The sequence below is a fragment of the Bradysia coprophila genome, unplaced genomic scaffold, assembly GCF_014529535.1.
Source record: "Bradysia coprophila strain Holo2 unplaced genomic scaffold, BU_Bcop_v1 contig_94, whole genome shotgun sequence".
Taxonomy (NCBI): Eukaryota; Metazoa; Arthropoda; class Insecta; order Diptera; family Sciaridae; genus Bradysia; species Bradysia coprophila.
In genome coordinates, this window is record NW_023504022.1 from 10110550 (window position 1) to 10119423 (window position 8874).

General features: G+C 35.8%; 1 protein-coding gene across 3 annotated transcripts in view; it reads left to right on the plus strand.

Annotated features, from left to right (window-relative positions):
* Positions 1-2919, plus strand: part of LOC119085398 (adenylate kinase isoenzyme 5) — a 14606-nt gene extending 11687 nt beyond the window's left edge. For 2 of the 3 annotated variants that reach the window (XM_037195801.1, XM_037195802.1), the window contains one exon: positions 1792-2919. In XM_037195801.1, coding sequence (XP_037051696.1) covers positions 1792-2169 — 378 coding nt within the window. In that variant the 3' untranslated portion in view covers positions 2170-2919. The remainder of the gene's footprint in view (positions 1-1791) is intronic. The other variant, XM_037195800.1, reaches the window with a different exon arrangement.
* The last annotated feature ends 5955 nt before the right edge of the window (positions 2920-8874 follow it).

The window sequence follows — 8874 nt, forward strand, 5'->3', positions numbered from 1 at the left end:
ACGTGATTAGCCGTCACGTTTTGTAGTTCATTAATGCTCAATTTAGACATAGTCTATAAGCTTCCCTCAGTCTACTTTGTTCAGTTATACCTATAATGAATTTGATTTATGCCAACTGAAATGTAAACAAAAATAAAATCGATAAATAACACACTTTTAGTAACATTACAATTATTATTATTGGTATTACGGCTCGATTAATTGTACGAAAAAAAAAATTGTCACACTCGGGACTATAATATGTGTTCGACCTGTCACAGTTGATGGCCTCGTATGATAAAATATCGTATAAGTACTATGATTTAATATCCTGTATCACGGTAAGCAAAAGTATCTCCAGCGGAAAAGTCAGCCTACATACGCTTCCATATATGCGTTGTCATTTACCTTATTTTCTCCCCTCAATGGCACATGGCCTGAAAATTGTGTTTTGTTGACGATCGAATGTCGAATGACATTTTTAGTGAGAAAAGTGCGGCATTTCCTCTTACGTGGTGAGAAAATAGAAATTTTCTCACTTGAACTGTCACTTTGGTTTCGTTTTGAAAATTTTAAAGAGGGATTCTTTTGAAAAAGAGAATCTTGAAATCGGACGCATTTTCCATTGGACTTTTTTATACGTGCCTAGATTGGTATTGGTCCCTAGAACCTAAAACCACTTTCAAAAAAATATAAGCACTTAAACATTTCAACTTCACATAATTCATCGTAGATGCTACCAAACTTCCGTAAGCTCTACTTCTCCTGAAAGTACATGCAATTACCTTTCATATGACACCCCACACGACCATGCACGTTTCGTGTAATACGAGAAATTTCTGTAAGAAAAGTGTGAGTTTTCATTCTTTTTTCGGTTGAAAACTTCAACTGCACATGTCTCAGTGTGGATGAATTTTAAACCCAATAAGACCCTATTTGCCCCGGAAGCACATGCAATTACCTTTCTAATGACACCCACACGACCATGTACGGCTCGTGCAACTGGAGAAATTTTTGTAAGAAAAGTGCATGTTTTCTGCTTTCGATCACTTCCCACCAGCCACACAAGCTTCGAAGAATTTTTTTGAAAGTGGTTTTAGGTTCTAGGGACCAATACCAATCTAGGCACATATAAAAAAAGTCCAATGGAAAATGCGTCCGATTTCAAGATTCTGTTTTTCAAAAGAATCCTTCAAAGTAAAAAAATTATGTTTTCGTTTCGCTTAGCTCCAGGTCCAAACACAGCTCTTGTTGGAATTTCCGGTTTTCTCACCTCTGTAAACAAATAACTATATTTACTCACCTGTACGTACACGACATATCGAATTGTTGAGTTTTAACATACCATTACTGAACTGATGCAATAGTTAAATCCACTTCTCCAATCTCGTGACGCTCGCTATCGTAACTGTCCTAGTAGTTGCAACAACTTCGTGTTTCCGTTCAAAATCCCACATACGAGAAATACTGTAATCACGGTCAGGCCGACATAGTTGTTGCAAGTAATTCCTCAAACATTTTCTTCTAAGACAAAGGCAAACGTTGTAAACCGGAATGAACCGACCTGTCTTCAACTTTGCAAAAAAGACTCGCCCGATCCTGATACAATTTTCTCGTGCAATTTATTTACGATCTAAATGAACAGTAACATGGAGATCTTGTCGAATAACACAGCACAACCCTAGTTATAATTTACTAAAACGTGTTTGTAGATTGTTAGTACATAATTGATTGTTTTGTCCAAAAGAAGGAATTAGAAAAGTTTGTTTTCCATTAATTGAAAATCAATCATAAAAAATAATTAAATTCAAGGTTGACGGTGATACCGACAGTCCATCAGTGGAAAAAGAGTTCGAAAAAACCATACGAAAACACACTTCAGAATTGACCGATAGGAAAGCATCATCGCAATTAAAGCACAAACGTAGCGAAAGTAAATCGCACACCAGTGTGTATACAGGCGATCGTCGAAATTCAACGAGACGAATCGATGATATGGTTCAGGACATGGAAGATGTGCCGGGAGTTGTGCCAACAATAAGCCAACATGTGAGTTTGATTAATGGTAATGTGAAAAAATCTGCATCAAGGAGTGGCAAGACTGGACTCAATGGACATATTGCGAATGGACGGCCCACATTTAGGACTATGTTAGATGAAACAGAAAATCCCATTGATTCTTATATGTAAATCGATAGAAAAAATTAGTTAGCTCACTCATACTGATATACGCAGGAGCAGAATGCTAAAAACGTAGGATCGGTTCATCAAATAGACCATGATAATCTGAAGAGCTCTAATTTTTGTTTGCATCCAAAATCCTTTTCCAAAGCAGTGCAACAGTAAACAACCTTGTATTTTCTTTCAACCAAAATTACGTTGCTTCTTACTATCATCACAACTCAACGTTAGTCAATGAATAGTAATTTACATAACTAGAGATGAAAAGTTGAGTTTTTGTGTGAATTTTGTTGTACCGAGGCGAAGAGAAGCCGAGGTCATTAAAACACAAAAACTGTACTTTTTTATGTAATGGATTAACATGCTGAGGTCGTCGAAAGTACGGTTTTCGATGCAGGTAAAAGATTTTAAAATTTGGTCATTAACTACTTTCCCCTTTGCACAGCGTTTGTCAAACAACTACTCTGATTAGAACTTTGTGTTTTACCTTTCTGCCTCTTGAAAGTGGAAGATGAATAATTTTAGTGGTCTCTTAAGAGACAACAATCCTTAATATTTCCTGAACGGTGGAAAAAACCTCAAAACTGTAAATGTAAAAACACAATACAAAATCATTCTATATATTCAACGACATTCTGCTCCTGAAACCAGTAACCATTAAGAAAAGAATCATTCACAAATATTTAAAACAAAATATGCAGAGTTTGTATTCCAAACTTTGGAACCATTTCTGCAAATTTCTTTTAATTTATAAGCAGTCGAAATGCTGAGCTGCATTACCTCAGTTATATTTTTGTCTTTTGTCTTTTTTAATCGTTTTCCAAGTCGTTTTCAAAAGATATTTCTAAACGGACGAACTCTTTTTAAAAAGCGTGTCACCTTAAAGAGCTCGCTGCCTTTATCTTATCGTAACATCAATTGATCACTTCGCGGAACTGTCAACTTCTGAGACACTCGGTTTCTTTACACGAAAATCTAACTTAACGAAAATTTCGCGTTTTTGTTAAGTTAGATTTTTCTCATAAAAATACCAAGTGTCCCAGAAGTTGACAACTCTCGATGCGATGTATAAAATATCTGTCGAAACGGTTGAAAAAAAAAACGAATGTAACATGCAACTCAGACGGTAGGGAGCGTGGTAAAGGATTTTCATCCGTGAGAGAAAAGCCTTATTACTTCACCAGTAAAGTAAAACTCATTTCCCGAGTGGTTTAGTGAGTAAGTGTTTGGAACTTTGTATTATGCTTGTGTGAATTGCAGCCCTTGCCGTCAGGTCGGGCTGCAAGCCTCAAACTTCGCACAAAAAAAAAGTTACATACAAAAATATTATCAACTATTGTTTTGTTGAGGAATTGATGAGCAATGCATTTACACGTCACAACCGTGCGAAATAAAAAATGTTCGTGAGAAATCGACTCTTTATTTTAAGAAAATTGAATATTGCAATGCAAAAGATGTTTGTGTTTGCAAAAATTTAAATTGTATGACTAAGTCTTAAGTATAACCTAACATAGTTTTTAAAAATGAAATTTATATTGATAGATAATTGAAAATGTTTGAAGTTTAAAACAATTTTTGTAATGATAAAAATTTTATTTTCTACTTAATTTAATTGTTGGACGTAGTGTAAAACTAGGTAAAATGTTTTTAAAAAAAAATAGGAAAATTAGAGAACGAATAAGAACAAATAAGAACAACACAAAAAACTAAAGTCGTAAATGAAGTCAAAAATATTATCAGTAGTAGAATACAAACCGGTCGAGACTCTCGACTCGAGAATTTACCATTTGTTTGCAATCTTTTGTTTTTGTGAAAACTTTGTTAGGCATTAAAAATGTCTTTAATCCCCTTGTACCAACGAGAACTCATTATAGTCGAGTGACTTCATATTTAAAATTTGCCGGCTATAGCCAGTGCCGGACTGGCTCAAAGAAGCCATTCGGGCGTTGTATGGAGAAGTTTTTCAAAAAGCCCTTCGTCGTAATTTATCCATACAAAAATCAAAAGCCCCTCGGGAATCGCCCGAAGTCAGTCCGTATTTGGCTATAGCATCCGTAGCAGAGAGTAAATTGTGTAAATCTAAACACCAACCAATCACATGAAAATTCTGATTCTACAGACTGTATCTTGTACACTCGACTATGAAATTTTGCTACACCCAAAAAACCCCCTTAAATATGAGCTGTTTAGTATGAAGTCATTACATTACTGCCTTACAAGGTAGTGTAGTGTTTGTAAGTTGCATTAGATGCTGCGAAAGTAATTTATTACACCACGTAGATATTTTGTGATAAAAGCAAATTCATGTCTTCTCGGCAAGTATACAGTTGGTACATCCGAGCCGAAGGCGAAAGTAATTGTTTCCGAATTTATGAATTAGCAGCATCCAAAGTATTCTGGTTTACTACCTGCCCATGCGAAAGGAATTCACGAAAAAAAGAGCGAAAATATGTTTCACGTAACGGATTATTGGGGTCAGCTAATTGCTATGTTTTAGTCTACTTTTGCATAGGGCAGGCAAAGTAATTTATGGGCGGTGCAAGATTTAAGAAATCATTAATTCAATCTGCCCTATTATAAGTCTATATCCCAGAGCTTTTGCTTAACTTTCACATCAAACTATTTTGTTTCAGCGATGAAAACTGATAATCGAGCGGTTGGGATGTAAGAGTTTTTTTTGACTTTGTGAAAACTGAAGTGTCTTTAAATTAAAAATATCAAAAATTCTTAATATTAAAATTATTGTAAGCCGGAAGGGAAACGAAACATAGCTTTAACTTAACATAGAATTAACTAAAGATATAGAGAAGTAAACTCAACTTTTTATTATGATCATTACCAATATTTTAACTTTTTCTATTTAATTTTTTTTATTATTGTAATATCAATTTACATCAATTTACATTAATTTATATTTGATTTCTGCTTGGGCAAAAGATAAAAGATTTCTCCAAGATCATTGGTTGATGGCAACGTTCCTAGTACAGACATAGCATTGCCGCGTTGTATATCTAAACTAATTCTTTGTTTAAGATATAATGTTGACCTCTTTTCGTTTGTTGCTGTTGAAATTCTTTTACCCAAATCATCGATGAATTTTTTTGCATGTGGACCCCATGGACCCATTGTTTCGAAGCCAACTGGAACGAAAATGTATTGACCGAGTAATGATCGATATAGTGAGATCTTCTTTTCTTCGGCTGTTGACGCGACCCAACCAACGTTTCGTGATGTGTGTTTAATATATGATTTAGCCACAGTATCTCCACAAGTTGCGTCCCAAAGCAAACATTTACCGGCCGACCAAGGAATTAATGTTATGCCATCCGGACGCTTGCCGTCTTCTCTTACAGTTCCTGGAGGTTCACGAAGTGCAGGTATTCCAGCAGACACTAGGCCTCTACGAATCGTTTCATTGAAAGAATGATGGCGAGGATGACGACCAGAAGCTTTTAAACAACTTAAACCATGATAACCATATTCGTCCACCATTTTCCCACATTTGCATAAATGACTGTAACAGATTTTGGCTCCAATTCGTAGTGCGACCGCAACTCTCAGTGAATCATTATCAAGGCATAGACCAAGAGAGGAAGATGGTAAAGCGCCTAACCATAAACCAGATTCTTTCTCAGATGCTGCTAGTATACGAGCTTTTTGACAGGCGTCATCTTCGAAAGAATCAATTAAGGTCGACAACTTTTTTTCCATAATTGGACATGACCAAGATTTTTGAATACTTCTTTTCACCAATGGAGCTTCGACTGATGATTCTATTTCCCATTCTTCAACTGCATTGTTCAGATATTCGTCATTTGTTGCTAAGATTTCATTTCGCAAATTCTTGGTTGAATACATTGAAGATATAAATGCTGAAGAAGCAATATCACATGCCAATATCAATCCAAGTCCACCTCTGCTAATTGGGAGTGAACTCTGGTTCCATGAATTTTCGTTCAAGCTGACGTTAATAATATTTTCAACTGAAAGTTTCATCATCTTGTCGAATGCGCTTAAATTCTGTTTAAACAACCAACACGGTGAGCATCTTAAAAGATGCATCATTTTGGGTATCAGAAGACAATTTCTCATAATGAACAATGCTTGGTGTGCTTGTAGGTATTTCAGTCGTGCAATAAGTAAGGCTATCGTTTCTGTTTTCTGTTCGAGGGCTTTCGGTATACCATCAAGTGTTAATGGGGCACCAAGCAAACAAAAATCGTCAGGAGATGGAACCATAATGCCAGGAATAACTTCATTCAATGCTTCTAATTCTTTATCAGTTAATGGTTTCAATCGCAACACCTCGCATTTCGAAGGATTCAACTTCAAACCAACTTCTTCACTTGCAGAAATGATGGTTTTAATATCTGCAATAACTAACTCAAGTTTTCCTCCAATACTTCCATCATCCAGATACCATTCATTTAATTTTGATGTTAAGCTTTCAATAATTGGCTGGATCACGAGACAGAACAATAGCGGACCCAGTGGGTCACCTTGCTGAACCCCTTCTTCAGATAGTATGATGTCACTACCGTAAACTAGGTAGCTTTTCGTTGCATAGCATTGATTAACATATGGTAACATAAAAGGATATTTTTCGCGTACAATTGCAATCATCTTTGCTCGAATAACTGAATTGAATGCATTAGAATAATCCAACTTTACCACTATTGAATCTTCATCCAATGATGACAGGAGAAAATCTCTGACCGAATGAACAATTGCTTCTGCTCCACCAGGTATTCCAAATCCTGTTTGCTTTGGCTTTAAATAATTGGACGCATCCTCTCGGACTCGATTGCACATTATCTTTGCTGACAATCTTCTTAACGTGTTCCCAACGGCGATTGGTCGAATACCTCCACTTTTTTTCAAAAGTGCAGTAAGATTTGCTCCAAACATTACAGGACAAATTGAGGCTGGGACTTTACCAGAGATCATTACGTCATTTAGAATACCGAGTGCATCTACAAGTTGATCTGCCAAATGACCATTTGTTTGTGAAACTAAATCTTTTAAATGCTGCGGTCGTAGGCCATCGATTCCACCGGCTGAACCATTGTCAAAGGATCTTATACCTTCTAAAATCTCTGCACGACTTACTAGACTTTGTTCAGACATATCGTTATTTGAACCAAGATCGCTGTCCAATTCTTCTTCACGTTTAGGGTGTTTACTGATTAAAGCGTTCAAGGTCGTCAAATTGTAAGGTGCGATCACTTCATCCGAGCATAATATTCTAACTGATCCTTTTATATCACCGTCTGATAACTTTTCGCTCGCTGTTCTGATTAATTGATTTTTGGAACTGTTGTTTGTCATTAAATCACATTGTTAAACATTTCTAATGATCAAATGGAGTGCAGCGAAAGAGACAACTGATGATTTACAAATTTCCTTACAAAATGGTACTTTACACAGAAAAAAACCCCACATAGATTACACCTCAAGTAGGGTGTGTCGATTTCAATTATTTTTTTTAGTCATTCCGGGTTCCGCCCTACCGCGATTCACCCTCGCACTAGCAATAATAATCAGCAAAAATTTTTTTTTTCTAAGTCAATATAAGCTTGCACCGTCACTTTTTCAAAAATTTTCGAGCTACACGAGATAGCTGGATTATGGGTCCGAACCAAAAAAAATCTACAGATGCTTTTGCAAAGTTTTCACTCTGTACGGCATCTAGAGGGTCTACTAGAACATACAAAAATTAAAAAAAGTTAAAAAAATGTTTTACCGTCATTTTGGTATAGCATCAAGTTTCACCGAGGTGGAATTTTCAAGAATTTTGTAAGTGGAAAAGTTATCTCACCTGGGTGAATTTTTTTCAAGCTATTGTTGTGATAGCTCATTTTGTAGGTATTTCAATAGCGCATCCAGCAAACGTACAGTTTCGATAGGTAAATTTAAATATTTTTTGGTTTCACTGTTGGAAGGCCCAAAAATGGGGCATTTCTTTGGGTATTTTCGAAAACATAACAAATTGGCTTCTCTTAAAAAACGAAATCTTACTATTTTCAGCTTTTAAATGTGTTATTCATGAATAATATTTGAATTTCTGTCAAAATTTTTCATTTACTTGCTGTATTTAAAATGTTAATTGTCTCCATACTCGAAGAAATGCCCAATTTTTGGGCCTTCCAACAGCGAAACCAAACAATATTTAAATTTATCTATCTAAACTGTATGTTTGCTGGATGCGCTATTGAAATACCTACAAAATGAGCTATCACAACAATAGCTTGAAAAAAATTCACCCACGTGAGATGACTTTTCCACTTACAAAATTCTTGAAAATTCCACCTCGGTGAAACTTGATGCTATACCAAAATGACGGTAAAACATTTTTTTAACTTTTTTTAATTTTTGTATGTTCTAGTAGACCCTCTAGATGCCGTACAGAGTGAAAACTTTGCAAAAGCATCTGTAGATTTTTTTTGGTTCGGACCCATAATCCAGCTATCTCGTGTAGCTCGAAAATTTTTGAAAAAGTGACGGTGCAAGCTTATATTGACTTAGAAAAAAAAAAATTTTGCTGATTATTATTGCTAGTGCGAGGGTGAATCGCGGTAGGGCGGAACCCGGAATGACTAAAAAAAATAATTGAAATCGACACACCCTAACCTCAAGGCCGCAGATATTGGCCTAAATGCCTAAACAGAAATTTCCTGATATAAAAAGTTGGAGGGGCACTTGGAAGTTAAGAAA